Source organism: Acromyrmex echinatior, chromosome 5 (genome assembly GCF_024713525.1).
Source record: "Acromyrmex echinatior isolate Ae372 chromosome 5, ASM2471352v2, whole genome shotgun sequence".
Classification (NCBI taxonomy): domain Eukaryota; kingdom Metazoa; phylum Arthropoda; class Insecta; order Hymenoptera; family Formicidae; genus Acromyrmex; species Acromyrmex echinatior.
The window spans coordinates 16463887-16480356 of NC_141856.1; the positions used below are offsets into that span (position 1 = coordinate 16463887).

Genomic DNA, 16470 nt, shown 5'->3' on the forward strand with positions numbered 1-16470 from the left:
CGGGTCAGCTTGGGAAAAAAAAAGCGGGTTCGTGACTCACTTCCGCCGTCTACGTCATCGTTGACGAAAATAAGGTTCATTTGCCCGCTCGCTCGCTACGCGACAATAAAGCTTTGGTAGCGTCATCGGGGTATCTGGACATCCGCGCGTGACACATTGCTCATTTCTTGTTGCTGACGTGTTGCTGCGAAGGAGCATTCGACGATGGTGAGTATCACGGAAGTGTGTTACCGTCCGCGTGTGATGCAACTGATGCAAGAAACACGTCGACTGTCACGAACTGACACGACGAGCATGCGTCTAAACGAGTCCGCTACGTGCGTATGTTCGCAGGCGTCTTACTCCGAGGATCAGCTGGCCGGTAAGTGGAGGGCGACTTGTGTAACAACAGCCATGCAGAACGAGAACCGAGAGAGAGAAAGAGAGAGAGAGGGACTCGCGATTGCGAACGAATGAGTGAATGAGGGAGGCAATATGGTCGATGGTCCACTCCGCGCCGCGTTCTTCTCCTCGGGGCTTTTAATTCAGGTCAAGAGTATCCTCGCCTTTTTAGACGCACCCTTGATGCGCGCGCGCGCGCGCGCACGCCTGTCGAAGACTGCCTTTTATGGTCCGGTATTTGAAAGCAAGTCGCCACTGCTGTAGGCATTGTGAAGGACTTTATCACGCTCCCGTCTGAGACTCGCTGATTATTCTTGTTTTACTCTCGCGAGTATACGAGTCATATGCGTTGTTGATACGAGACGCGCTTAGAGATTGACTGGTGTAAGACGTTCCTGGTGTTTTGACACTGTATCATTTGTTATAGTAATTGCTAAGTTTTATTTTTCTTCGTAAAAGTGCCAAGATGTACGTTTATAGCTATCAGGAGCTGGCTAATAGAATGATGTCATCCATGGAGGGTAAATGATACTATTGTCGAATGACACTCTGTAGTAGCTTTGAAATTTAGTAATTAACTTTTGATACACACGATTGGGTCTTCGTATTCTGTGCATTTCCTTTGTTTAAGATGTTAGGAGCATCTGACTAAGTAATGATCTCTATCCTTTTCTTTTTTTTTTGTATACAAATCTTCAAAAAATGTTAAGGTATATGTAAGAATTACTTAATAATTTTTGTATATTTATAAAAAAGTAATGAAAATTAACAAACTGGAAAATTATCTTGTGTATTAAGAATTGATATATATATATATTCTAGATAGTGGCAAGAAAAATTACAAAAGATTATTTTATTTTTTTTCAAGGAATGTATTTTATTTCGAAGAATGTTTTTTAAGAATGTAATTTTTTTTCCTAAACTGTACATTGTTGTAACAAGTTGAAGTGAAACAAACCATATTTATTTGCACTGGTGTACAGTTGACACTCTTTGAAAAAGAACACAGACCTATAATCTTTATTCCATTTATATTTTTCTTAAAACTTGCTTTGTCATTTATAATTCTTTCTCTCTCTGTTCCTAAAATTATTTTTATATGTAAAATACGAATTGAACGCTTGAAAGTAATTAAAAGTAAGTGTATCACTGTAGAATTTCAGGAGGCGTTTCAGTTGTTTGACAGTCGCGGGGATGGAAAGATCCATGTGTCTCAAATCGGCGACGCGTTACGCGCTCTTGGTCAAAATCCGACCGAATCAGACGTGAAGAAATTCACTCATCAACATAAACCCGACGAGCGTATTAGTTTTGAGGTATTTCTACCGATCTACCAGGCGATCAGCAAGTCTCGTGCCTCTGACACGGCGGATGATTTTATCGAAGGCCTACGTCACTTTGACAAAGATGGTAATGGTTTCATATCTTCTGCGGAATTGCGACACCTTTTGACGACACTCGGTACGCATTAAACAGATTACTTTGACAAATACATATGTGTGCGCAGAATTTTTATCTGTACCGTTGCAGGTGAGAAACTCAGCGACGAGGAAGTGGAAACGTTACTAGCGGGTCACGAAGATTCACAGGGTAATATCAACTACGAAGATTTTGTCCGCCAAGTTATGTGCGGCTAAGCTTAGTTACTTAAACGCACATAAGAGAGTATTATTATTATTATTATTATTATTATTATTATTATATTATTATTATTATTATTATTATTATTACCGTTTATATATTTTGCCATTTATTCATCGAATCTGTTAAAGCGTTTTACTTTTTGAAGTATCATATCATAGCATGTGTACCTACATGACAATTTATCTCGAGGGAACTCTAACGTGAACATACTATTTTATTACGTACTATGAAAAAAAAGGTTAGTCCCTTTTATATAAGAGTCTAAATTAGTTAAACAATGGTAGGTAAAGAACAATCTAGCGCATTGTGCCTTGACGTATACTCCGATTTACGAGCATTTAGTGATATCGATAGTAAGACATACATCTATTGTGCGATCTTTAGCGAGATATCTGAATTCCGCGGACATTCCAAATTTTTGTAAGATAGACTTCGAGAATTGAGAATGTCTGACCGTTTTGAGGGCGAGGGCCGAGCATTTTGATTTATGCCAACACTTAATGGCCATGTACTTTTCTCCTTTTTTAAATCCTCTTCGAATTCAATATATCTTCTATGTAATTAAAAAACGTATGTTCGAGAATCTTCCATCTACTGATAGATGCCCTAGAAAAAGTGCGCAGAGAGTATCCACTTTATTTATTTATGCATGAGCGTATTTATGTCTTCGCAAGAAAAGATATTGTACATTGCAATGAATAAAAAAGAAATTGCTCTAAGAAGAATTCGATGTAAAACTTCGTCGACGATGTCTCTTAAGTAAAACCAGAGCACATTGTTCTTGCAATGATTGTCGAATATAATCGTGTTATCAATTGAAAAATCCTAGGATTTCTTTCACAAATGCCTTATATCTATTTTTACAAATGTATATTAACTTTAATCTTGATTTACTTTTTATCTTTTTCTGGTCCTAGGAATTAAAAAAAGGTAAATTGTTAAAATTATAATATGCCCGTTTCTATCAATATAATTTAATTTTAATCTCGTTCAACTAACTCTTAATCTTTTTCTAATTCTAAAAAATAAACAGAGATAAAAAGAGATAAAGAATAAGTTGAACCAAACATTAATTTACATTAATAGAAACGGCCATTAGTAGAAATGGACATTAATTTGCTGATGAATGAGTACTCCGAAATAAATGTCGATTAGACAATCAATGTCTATTTCTACTAGAGCTAATGATTTGTTTCGAAGACTTCGACATTCGAAACAAATCATTTAGTTTTAGTAGAAATAGGCATTGATCGTCTAATCGAAGATTCGAATTCTTTCAAATCTTCGAAGTTGTCAAAAATTAACAGTCCTAATTTCTACCAATATAGAACCTTTGATATGATCATTCCACGATTTGATCATTCATGTCTTGCACATTTTTTTTTCAAAAAATTAGAAGTATTAAGTAATAACATATATGTATACAATTTTTTAAATACACAATCTTATAAATTTTGTAAAGATGTTAAAGTATATGTAAGAATCACATACTTACGTCTATTTCTATCAATATAGATTAACTTTAATCTTGATTTAACTTACTCTTCATTCTTTTTTAATTCTTAGAACTTTAGAAAAATAAAAACTAAGTTAAATGATTAAAATTAATCATTAGTAGAAATAGGCATTAATAATTTTCATATATTTGTTAAAGTGATTAAAATTAATCCGGAACGCAAATAACCATCGTATATCATGAAGGATCGGATCACGTATTATTAATTTTAACGTCGATTTAATTTGCTTTTTATTTTTTTCTTAGGCCATTTTTATCAATGTTTAATTTAATCTAGGTTTAATTAACTCTTCTTTTTCTGAGAATTAGAAAAAAATAAAGAGTCAATTTTGAACTGAGATCAAAGTTAATCTACATTGATAGAAACGGGTTTTAAAACAAGAAAATAATAAAAAGTAAGTAAAATCAAGATTAAAATTAATTTACATTGGCAAAAAGGGCACAAAGTCCGAAGAATTAGTGACTATAGGCACCAATATTATTAAAGACCGACTCCTTACGGAAGTTTGCATTCTTGTGAATATTGAAGTGATTAAGAGTTAAAAACTGATAATATTGTACTAATTTTATGACTTATTAGTTTAGTATACATATTTATGCATTTAGAATTCAATAATACTCGATTTTTCTTTATAATTATGATTTCAGTGTTATCGTCAAAGTTTGATTATCAACAGAAATGATAAAAAAATTGTAATTTTTCGGTAATATATAGTATATTACAGTTTTACAAGTATACATATTTATTTATGGAGCATTTGTGTAACAAAAAATCGTGAATTTAATAATGTATTAGCCAAATATTTATGTTAATAATAGCAAATTTATATCAATTGTCGATAATGTCAGCGTTCTTCAATTACCTCCGGGCTCTTTTATATTGTCGAAAATTTGCCCAGGGTTGACGGTCTTTAATATTTTATCGGTGCTATAGGTCTGTTTTTTATTGCACTTTCTGAAATAATATACAAAGTGCCATAAGTTGAAATAAAATAAATATACATGTATTCCACTTCAACTTATTGCATCAGTTCAGAGCAATAAAAAACAGACCTAATATATAATATTTTATACACGACACCCTTAATCGGGTTTAATAACATTCGTTATGAAATTAGCCGATCATAGTCGTTCCATTCTACAATTTGTCAATTTCGTAACTATGGATGTTATTAAATTAAGAGTGTCGTGCAAATAGAGATCTCAGGTTTGTGTTCGATTTTTGAACGTTCCAGCATTCGAAAATCCGCAAGTGGCGCCTGTGCGCACGTGGGAGTTTACCGCACGTTGATTCGTGGAGCGTTTGATCTGACGTCACGTGGTAGGGACAACAGCGCTGTATACACGCCACGAAGTCGGCCGCGATTTCCAGCAGTGTCGCTTCGAACATTGTTGGGTGAAAGTCGTGGAATCTCGCATGCTCTGGGTGTTACCGTAAGCCGCCGCAATCAGTTCCCATTGTCGCCGATCGCTACTCCAGCGAACATTTCGTGTTGGAGCAGTGCACTTAAAGCCGCCAAAATTTTACGAAGAAAGAAGTATGAGTATTAACTCCAGTCTGTCGTTAAGTAATAGTGAAAGTAGTAAAAAGCCGATAATGCCGAGTTTAATTTCCAGTAATTGGTGAGTAGCCCGAGCGGCGAGTACACGTAACTGCGCCATTTTTGCCCTCGCCTTCCCTGTGAGTCGCCATCTTGCACGTCGCGTCCTGATCTTGTGTTTTTATTTCTGTTTTTTTCTATCAGCTCCTTTTCGTCATCCTCCCTTCTTCTTTCTTTCTCCCTGTTTATAAACTGATCGATCTCGTATCATGTAATCATCATCATTATTGCGTTTTCTTTGTCACGGATCGAAATATGAGACGGTTTGCATATCAGGTGAACATTCTCGGGTACGATTGTCGCTAACGTAATCGCTGGATAGAATGCGGTTGGAATGAGACAATTCGGCATCCTATCCCTTGAGAATTAAGTATTGAAAATCAATTGCACGAAATCCACGCGGAGTGTCGATTCCGTGTCGCGGTCACGTGACGAACTCGTAAAAAAATCTATTCCGCGTATTATGGTATACCTACTTGTCACAGGTTCAGTACCGTTGCCTCATCAGCTGTTCCGTTAGACGATCGACGTATATTTTTAATGACACGACGCCTTTCCGAGATAGAGCCTTCTTGAATCGATAACATCGCGTCTAAATAAAAAATAATATTTTGCAATAATATTTACAAGGAAAATAATTACTGATCGTTAAGAAAAAAATGACTTGTCAGCTTGCGACAGTTAAAATACAAAACTGTAAAAATATGGGTTGCCGAAATGGGCGACCATTCTCATCTCAAACTCCGTCACTCGCGACCTTCAACTCTCCGACCTGCCTCGTGTAAAACCAGGACATTCGTGGGATCTTAAGCTTTGAGGGTTAATTATGTAACTTTTTCCTTACAGTGGAAATGTGAGAAGTGAACATTTTTTTGTATGTAAAATAGAATAGAATTTATTACACTTCAGCATCATTTTTTTTGTATATATGTGTATATACACGATACACACATGTATAAAAATTTTCATATTTTCGCTTAGAAAAAAAAAATAACATGATCAATATCCTGGACGAGATTTAACTCAGGATCTTGTATTTAAAATCTTATCAAGATCTGAAGATAGCTCATTCGCTTCAATGACATTTATCGTTTATAATTTTGTAGTTGCTTGAAATAAAAGAATGAGAACATAAAGAAAAAATAAAAAATATACTTAGATATTATTTTATTCCTCTATAATCAGTTATTACATCAAAATTGCATTTCAAAATTAATATTACATGGAACGATTTTGAAGTATTTAGATATAGATAAAATTTGATGAGATACAGATCTGAAAATAATTTTGTTCGACAATCAAAATAATTATGTAGGTCATTCAAGTTGGTCGCTGGAATATCAGAACTTTTTGCAGCATTATTATTTTGATCGTCTAATAAAATTATTTTCAGATCTGTATCTAACCAAATTTTTAGACACTTCAGCAACATCATTCCGCGTAAAAAGTTTTAGTGATTCAAAAAATATTCAAATTTATTTTTTGTTTTTTTTCTGTTTTTTAGTTGTGTTGTAGCAAATGAGCGATGATCATTTCATTGACTGATTCTCAAGATTATATACGATGATTTTAAATATAAAATTAAAGTATAAACTGTCCTTTCTCTCTCTCTCTCTCTCTCTCTCTCTCTCTCTCTCTCCCTACAATTTAACTATTCTCACGCAGAGCCGCTCATTATCCTATAATATTTTTTTATTGATTCATATCAAATTGTTAGAGATATTGCTTCGGAAACGCTCTCGATATCTAATCTGGAACGGATACGATTTTGAAGATACTTATCTAAATGAAAGCGTATGTGATACCGAGTATACCATTTATCTGACACACAGCTGTGGAACTTTCCACAATTCAAACGGTTTAAGATGACCTAACGAGCGGCTCTTGATTAAAACAACCGATACGATCAGTTAAAAATGTAGGAGACATTCCTCGTGATTAATTTTGTGGACCTTGTTTCCATTAAGGGACGATATTCAATCATCTCTGAAATTACATAGTCAAGTTCGAGATATACATCATCCTCAAATGTTAAAATTCGTAAAAAATACTGTTATGTTGTATCGTTATTTTACTTATCAGCTACGTAATCAATTATCTAATCAGCTATTTGAAATTATTTTTTAATAGGGAGAGAAATAAATAAATAAATATTGACATAAAGAACTTAATTTACGTATCTATATTGCAGTTTCATTACGATTTACGAAACAGAATTTTTTCAAATCACATTTGTGTTTATACTTATTAAAAATACTATTTCAAATATACTGTGGTTAACAAATTGTACACCGTATAATATAATAATTCACTTATAAACAAGAAACATTTTTAAACTGTATTTATCACCACCTGTTCTTTGTTATAGAATATGTTAGTTGTCGTAATTTGTATGAGCTCTGTCGTAATTAGCAATGACGATTAGGTGTGATGTAACGATTTCTTTGAATGCCCTCATGGAAAAGCAGATGTACGAGCGTTCATAGTTTGCAGGTTTGAATTTTTCAAGCAGCTTTTGTGTTCCAGACTAGAGCGAGTATTCCGTACGTGAAACAATTCAGAGAGTGCGATATTCGAATGTTATATAAAATGTAGGAAGATATCTTAAAAATTTCGAAATAAAACGATAAGAACATTTATATCACTTGAAAACAAAAAAATATTTAAAATTATTCGAGATAAGGAGAATCTGTATCGTTAAAAAGGAAAATAATGAGAGGGTCGATATCTGTGATTCACTCTCTTTACGATCATGTTCACTTTGCGTGAAACGGGCAATGCGCCGTTAGAATAGCGACATTGGCTTTGTGCTTTCTTTTATAACGTCAGGTTGCCTCGTGCCTCAGCCAATCGATATATGGCCAGCAATGTCGCTTTATCTCACAGTTACATCTTTTGTGAGCCAAACATGATTTCTGCCAGCTGGGAGAGCGTTTGAATTTACTGACAATTGTCCTAAATCAAATGATAACGTTGAAATAAAGAGAAGAGTTCGAACGTGAGTTGTTTTGTTCGATCATATTTCTCAAAGGTGATAGTAACGTGCGTACGTGATTCTCACTGCGAAATCATACCCGTCATATCACGGTGATACGCGAACAATGGATAAAGTTCTCTCGTAGCTTTCTATATTTCGCTTAACTTAAACGAATTATTATTATGTTTTTTGTATGGAAAGAACACTGGAAAAAGAATCTGGTTGCATTAATTGAAATTTTGGTTGATGATATGAACAAAGAATTAGAATTTTCTGATTGAATCTTATAATTCTAATTGAGATAACTAAAATTCTTTGATATGATGAGAATTTTTTCCTTTGTTGGTTTTCAACTAGAAATTTTTTAGTGAACGATTTTGTTGAAGTATTTTTAAAACTTTAACTGAATACAGATCTGAAAATAACTTTGTCGAGTCATCAAAATAATTATACAGAACGTTTAGGCGACAAAAAATGATAAAAGATATCGTAAAAGGTTCTAACATTTCAGCAACCAATTTAAGTCTTACATAATTATTTTAGTTCGAACAAAATTATTTTCCAATTTTTGTATGTAGCTAAATTTTTAGGTAATTCAACGAAATCGTTGTTTCGCGCCTTTGTCTTAAAAGGCTCTTCAACGATTTAAAAAGAGTAAATTTATGTAATAAAAATAAGATGAAATGAATTTAATAAATTCGAAAATATTCGGCTATGCCATTCTTACTTATTTCTTTGGAAATTCCCTGGAAAAATTATTAAATGTTATTAAAAATTTAGAAGTTTTTCGTGATATTTGTCACATTTTGCATTTTTAAATACAAGTCTCTAATCGATCGCACGTACTCGAAGTATTGTCATCTATTTTTGGCTGCATTATCATCGCTCTTTTTTTATGTGATAAGAAAAAATACTGATAATTGTAACACATTATCAGCTTCTACATACATAATTGCATTAACACCACGATTATTGCCTTATATCCCTTATATAATTTCATTAGTCAGCGAATTAAATTGTACTTACTATTATATGGACTGTAATTAAAGGACGAATCATTTCTCGTTTGTGCAATGACACGTATGTACTGAGCAACAAACAACATGTCACATGAAACTTTAAAATATTTTTATCCATGTTGTTTTCTTACTTTTTGTATTTACAACTAAATTTTGATTTATTATGTTTTAAAATAAATATGTAGTTATTTTTAAATAAATATGTAGTTATTTTTAGTGATTAATTCTAAGTTCATTTTTTCAAATTAATCGGTTTGAAAGAATGTGCTAATAAATACGAATGCAAACATTTTCGAATAACGTCGTAAGGTTTCTTCGCTCCTACGATTCATCCTCTTTAAGATGAATCGTTACGCTAAACGGCTGATTGCGAGTGATAATGTCATCGCATTCAAAACATTTTGTCCCCGTGGAAGAGTACAATTGGATAATGTTGCAGGCGTGTACGTTTCTAATTAAATTTGTCAATTGGTTCCGAGAAGCTTCCAGAACGATTAATAAAACGCGAACGAGGCTCGTGCAGGAACGTGCAAGGTCGTTGTTGCGTGAAGAGTCGCGAAGCACGAAGACGAATTATTCTGGCATTATTCTGGTTTCGCTTGTGCGTTCGTAAGCGACGTCTACAATAAGAAAACTTAATCTTTAAGCCTTAAGCCTTAAGAAATTTACCAATCACACTCGATTATTCTCTTCACATTCGACTGTGATTGATCAGTTTCTCAAAGCTTAAGTCGTACGTTTTAAAATTTCATTATAAACGCTTTGTATACAAATGTGTCATTTTTTTTTCTCCGAATAGATATCGAAGAAAGAACTAACGCTTCTTTTATTACATTCTGACGTATCGCAGTAAATGAGGAATATTATCAGGCTATATTAAACATTTAAACGTAAATAGATGACCTATTATTACATTCCGTATCGATAACATTTGAACTTGGAAATCGTATCTTCGATTTTTTTTGAGACTTCCATATAATTGAGGGCTGTATGAAATTTACTTATTATGTCATTTTTTAAATTGGAGTTCATGCAGGATATCGTAAAACACGCTCGATTTTTGTTGTTTATAATTTTACACATTATTGAAATTATATACTGAAGATTAAATACTTAGGGAAATCCTCATTCGTTAGTCAAATCTAAGTGTGATTGATACTGTCACATTATCAGTCATTATCAGTTATGGATTTTTCACAATACACATTAAACTGTAATCTCGCATAATACCGTGATTGCATCATAACAATATACACATTCTTCAGCAAAAATAATTTTATATTTAATCAAATTTTTAGATTCTTTAGCAAAATTATTTTTGCTGAAGAATGTGTATTGTTATGATGCAATCACGGTATTATGCGAGATTACAGTTTAACGTGTATTGTGAAAAATGACTGAAAATTCATAATGATTTGAAAAGATATATAATGAATCATCAAAATAATGGGTGTGTGAAGTTAGCACCGAATCTATAGTTCCGGAGAGTTCTCATCAGAGTTCTAGGTTCCTTTTAAAAAGTTGAACAGTTCAAAATAATTATACATAGGAATTTCGAGTATGATAAGCAATGCTGCCAAAAGTTTTGACATTCTAGCAATCAGTTAAATGTTCCACATAATAATTTTAAAGATTCAACAAAATTATATATTTTCGGATCTGTTTTAATTTTTTAATTCCTCAGCAAATTGTTCTTTCCGTATATAATTTTCTAAATATTGACATAAGGAAATAATATATCATAATATATCAAAATAAGGAAATAATATATCATAATATATCTCTTTCTGATAATCGCAGGAATCTTTGTTATTCAAAATGCAAGATGCGATTATTGCTTGAGGTAATATGCTAATATATAATGACTAATATGTAATGGGTGGATTATAGATTCTTATTAATATTATTACTTTTAAATGACCTATTTACCTTAATTGCTGCAACATGCACGCAGACATATATACGCAAGCGCAGCAAATTATTTATAAATTGCGCATCACATAATTTAATCTCATTTACATAGTGTTGCGGGTACACATTTACACTTTACGTAAGTCTGATATTTTCTAATGTCAAGGTGAGGCAAAACTATAGAATAGAACATTTAACTCGCATGAATTATTCGATCAAAAACGTTGTAAATGTAAGCAAACCGACCGATCACATATATTTCTCTCTCTCCGCAACGCGCAAAACACGCATTATTGTTTGGCGGAACGCCCGTTTAAATGACGTCGCTAATACGATTCTCAGTCCGACGATACTCAGTAAAGACCTGAGTCCAAAGACTGTAACTGACAATTAGTCTGATTGAGTCGTGAAAAGTGAGTCGTAGATCAACATATATTACTATATGTTGTATATTATGCAGCATACATAGTCATGCCAAATATTATGTTGACTTATAACTATGATTTACGTTTCACAACTTAGTTACAGCCATCTTTATGCTCAGGTCCTGATGCATGTATCATATAAATCGCATACCTTGGCTGCCTGCTGCGGCAGTCGCGCATTTTCCCTTTAACCGTGGATTCCGCTCCGGTTTTTTCCGCATTGCTTCGCCGCGGTAGACGCGACTCGACGGGACGTCATATCACCATCGGTGAAAACTCCCTACCGCTCGCTATATCCCGCTGAAATTTCCACTCAAATGCCAAGGTAGACATGTCTTTTCTGCTTTTTTTCCCCATACATTCTCGTGACACTCTGGCAGAAACGGTGTATTATCAATGACATTCGCCGACGATAACAGCCACTGTAGTTGTATTTCGTGCGATCACCAGTTATTAATAAACGTTTAATAAGATTAAATGTCTTGATTCGCGGTAGTATATCTAGTCCCCTGTGATAAACCGATTATCCTTGGCCTGGAGAAGAGTTATATATGCATCCTGAAATTACATAAGCATTCCATATATTAAGAATTTCAAGAATCTTGGCAGTACTTACTGTGTTTATGTTCCGAATACGTCAGCTGCTCTTTAAAGAACAACACCTCGTGACGTCAATTGGACGTTCATTTATTCACTGAAAAAAAAAAAAAAGTATTTTGCGTATTGATATTTTAATGATTTATCTTTTTTCCTTTATCGTAATCCTCAATCATGCTTGCATATATCCTTGCAATAACCAATAACAGTTCTAAACAGATTGCATTGTTATTTATTTAAAAATAAGTCAATTTTTTTAACCTTCGACCTGCAGCAACGAATCATTTGAATCCGAAGCAAAATTTGTAGACGATTGTACAATCTGTACCATTGATAAAGTTTTAAATTGCAATGTATAAATAAAAAAACTTTGAATCTTCCTCTATCAATCGTCGTAAAGCTACATTCATTTGCATTCTGTTTTCAAAATTGAAACAAGACGCTTTAAAATTTAGATGTTATAGTTTTTACAGCTGTAGTTGATGTATTTTGATGTATTTGATTGTGTTACAAGATATAGGATTTAGTTTTAATAATTAAAATGTATATTGCAGTGAAATGTCTAGTAAATGCATGGACGAGAGCCTAGAGGAAGGCTCCAGACTGCAACAGCACTACTGTATAACGCTGGGCGTGGGGCCTCTGTGGTGGTCCTGATGTGCCCCATGCCGCATTGTCTGTATCTACAGTCAACACAGAGAGCCGCGGCGTGGGGATCAAGCAGAGTCAGCTCTCTGTGAGCTCCCACATTGTACAAGTACGTACTTTTTATATTTAAAGACGTCTTCAGAAATCGATTTATTTACGATTGTAAGTGTGAAATAACGTGCATCGAACGAGAGCTAAATTCTGATTGGTCGCATGTTTTTTTTTTGTTACGATTTACAGGAGGATGAATTGTTGAAAGCCATAAGAAGCAACGAACCATTGCGTCTAACGTTCACTCTCCACTTGACTGAGAGTACGTCCGTCGAGTGGGAGACCGTAGCATGGCGCCGCTGTCTATACATTCGCGTACCCAGCTGCCTTCTGCCTGAAGGATCAAAAGAAGGTTTTGTTTCGCTCCTAGAATACGCCGAAGAAACACTACGCTGCACCAATATCATTGTTTGCCTTCGCAAAGATAGATCAGACCGAGGTACTTGTCGTTTGCCATTCTTCGGCACAAACGTCGAAGACTTTTGCGTTGATGAGAAAGACTCACCGTCTAAATCATTCTGTTGTTATGGTCTAGCAATGCTGGTTCGTACCTTCATGTTCTTGGGTTTCACGGTCCTGCCGCCAACTCATGCCTTGGTACCACCAGGCAGTGACGCTGGCAATCTCTACATGCTCTATGCCATCGAGTAATCGGCAAGCAGTTCTGCCTCTCAAATTTAACGCGCAGGTATTGATTCGAGAGAAAAGATACTGAAGTTTCTCAGCTCTACAATTTTTTTTCTACTATTTGATTATTTAATCATTTTTCGTTTACTGTAACGACTTTCTCTTCGCTTTTTCATGAATTTAATATATGATTTCAGATGTAATTATTTGTATTTTGTTATATTTTATTACAGGTACTACCAAGTCTAAGGTAAAATTCTGAAAAGGACAATTGGAAAATTCTGGGAAACGGCACATTTTTCTTTTATATTTTAAGTTTTACTATACATATATAATTTGCTTTTTCTTATTAATTGCAAATTGGGAAATATATAAGTTTCGAAAACCACATTTATATCAAACGATTATATCTAGTGCGGAAAAACTTCGGCGTTAAATTAAAGAGGCTTGATGAGAAAACAAAAAAAAATTATAGTCGCGAATACGTAGAACGCGTACATAAAAGGCTTTCAATGGGTATATCGATTCATTCTCTTGAACACAATGTTAATAACTCCTATACGAGCATATAAGCCGCTGACAAAGCTTCCCACGTGAAAGAATTTGACGGAATCTGTAGTCGTACTGAACAACTAACATCACGGCAACGAGCTGTCAAATTTTAGAGAAAATTTATTATCGATATATCTCAATGTTAATTGTGGCAGATTGGGTACCACCGCGTTATTCTCCGTAATATATGTATAAGTACATTTGCTTATTATTTTTAAGTATTATCAATATGTATAATCTAGACTTTAATATCTGTTATGCGAGTACCAAATAAGTTTTGATCGCTTTCATTCTATCATTTAAGAACGACATTATTTATGAGTAATTGACTGATATTCTTTATAAAATGTGCAATTATCTTTTTGTAATTCAGAACATAATTCATGTTTATGGAGTAAAAAGAAATTGCGCAAACATCTAGTAAAAACAAAATTTGGATGATCCAGTTGACTTTTCGTAAAATATGAATCTTTTTGAAATTTTTGTTTATGATAAATTGTGTTCGTATAAATTGATTGCTAGTTAACTTAAAACAGTGCTTCCTATCATGTGGATGGCATAGCTTTGCAAATTTGAAACCACAAATCAAAAACATGAACGTTACATTATGTTGTGCTAATCGAACATGAGGAAAAACATTTCATTCATAGGATAACTGTTCCGATTATTATCGCTTTAAACACATAATGGTAATTGATATGCTTAGTTTGATGTTTTTGAGACAATAGATATCATTTTTTATGTTCAAGTAAAAACTTTAATATGTACAAAATAAAAGCAACAAGTTCGAAAACTAATTATTTAAATATAGAAATAAAAGTGAAAGAAATAAAATATAAGGTATTGAACACATATTACTGCCAGTCTTTATTCAAATAGTGCATCTTCAATTACTGCCGTATGTATCTAATACTGCCACCCATTTATTACGCATTATCAAAATCTGGAAATCTCGCTAAAAATATCTTTAAAATATCATTATTTAGTAATGTTTGTTAGTAATATTTACCATATCGTTCACTAAGAATACATACCTACCACTTCTTTAGTCAAAGACGTTCAAATTGGCAGTAATTAGCGAATTGGACATTACATGTTCACGCATAACAGGACAAATTTACTGTCGGCAGTAATGCTGACAAACCTTAAATAATTATCCTTAACGCTGCTTCAATAAATTCCTGGTGGAAAAATTTCGCTAAAATTATTTTTGGAACACTTTTCAGTAAAGTTTTAGTTTAATTTCAACAATTTATCGTTGAAAAATTCATTTTCATGTCGGCAAAATTTCATAGAAATTTTAGTTTAATTTCAATTTTTTAATATATTTTAGTATATTTACTGAAAAATTCATTTCCAGTGAAATTTCATGAAATTTTCCAAAACGGAGGATAATTTCAGCAAAATTTTTTCATCAGGAAATAAGTTCGAAAAATAATCTATCATTTTTTTATGATTATTTTATTAAAATATCATTTAAACGTTATTATAAAATCACTTTAGTACATATAAAAAAGTGAAAATACGACGTATGCTTATATTTTCAAGTCATACAGTTTTGCTTCACTTCTAATTAGAAAAGTTTGCATCTTCAGTAACATTCCTAATTTCTTTAATTATTTTACAAATATAAAACATATCGAATATCTCATACAATTGTGCTTATATTTACATAACAGTTTAACATTAATAATATTTTTAATGTATAATGATCTCATACAATTGAAAAAAAATAGCAGTAATTAGGACACTGGCAGTAATTGGGACAGTTATCCTATTTTTCTCAAAATATTCAAAATTGGAAGGTACTGAAAATATATAAATCTTATTTATCATTATCTAAGCCCTACATGTTATTAATTTTTATAATATATTTTTAGATGATAGTATATCTAAGTATATAGTATATCTGGTAATTCCCAATCAGTTAACATTGGAGAGATTTTGCTAATAAATGCGTTCTTTAGTGTTGACTTGATAACAGACAACATGAAAAATATATAAAAATACAAAAAAAAAATGAAAAATACTAGAAAAAGAAAAAAAAATGTTAATAGCTTATTAGGAATATAGATAGAAATAAGTACAGAGTGACGGACTATTGTATGTTAACTTCACACAAATAATTGTCGATTGCCTTAAGTTTTTAAATTGAACAATTCCGTGCATTTTATCCCGTCAGTTAGTATTATATATTCGTACCTCTGATCATACATACACATATGAACACACATAGACACATACAAAAAGTGAATATGTATGCTACGTTTCTTATTCATGAAAATATAATTGCTAAATAAACATTTAATAAAACCCATTATATTGTTACTTTACTGCTTACCAAATTTACTTTAGAGTTTTATTTATTAAACATCAGACTTGACTGATAAAATAAAATGCGGAATAATACGAAAGTATTTTTATTTAATACAAACTTTTGTGCATGAAACGTATAATTAAAGCACATCATTGAAAAGACAAAAAGTGTAAATGTACGGGGCATTTGTTTTAAATATTTTTA

General features: G+C 32.8%; 2 protein-coding genes and 1 long non-coding RNA gene across 4 annotated transcripts; all 3 read left to right on the top strand.

Moving 5' to 3' along the window:
- The first annotated feature begins 65 nt into the window (after positions 1 to 65).
- Positions 66 to 5079, top strand: Mlc-c (Myosin light chain cytoplasmic). Of its 2 annotated transcripts, XM_011059323.2 has the most exons (4): positions 66 to 207; positions 334 to 361; positions 1537 to 1842; positions 1912 to 5079. In XM_011059323.2, the coding sequence occupies exons 1-4, from the start codon at positions 205 to 207 to the stop codon at positions 2016 to 2018; spliced, it is 444 nt and encodes a 147-aa protein (XP_011057625.1). In that variant the 5' UTR covers positions 66 to 204; the 3' UTR covers positions 2019 to 5079. The 2 variants fall into 2 exon arrangements, with proteins under 2 accessions (XP_011057625.1, XP_011057624.1); XM_011059322.2 differs by lacking the exons at positions 66 to 207; positions 334 to 361 and adding an exon at positions 387 to 902.
- LOC147909840 (uncharacterized) lies at positions 4911 to 13204 on the top strand. The gene is made up of 3 exons (XR_015545109.1): positions 4911 to 5164; positions 12626 to 12828; positions 12960 to 13204. It is a non-coding gene; the product is annotated as an uncharacterized LOC147909840 (long non-coding RNA).
- Oda (Ornithine decarboxylase antizyme) lies at positions 12737 to 16266 on the top strand. Its single transcript, XM_087406163.1, has 4 exons — positions 12737 to 12796; positions 12960 to 13209; positions 13306 to 13458; positions 13631 to 16266. The coding sequence occupies exons 1-3, from the start codon at positions 12737 to 12739 to the stop codon at positions 13419 to 13421; spliced, it is 426 nt and encodes a 141-aa protein (XP_087262289.1). The 3' UTR covers positions 13422 to 13458; positions 13631 to 16266.
- The last annotated feature ends 204 nt before the right edge of the window (positions 16267 to 16470 follow it).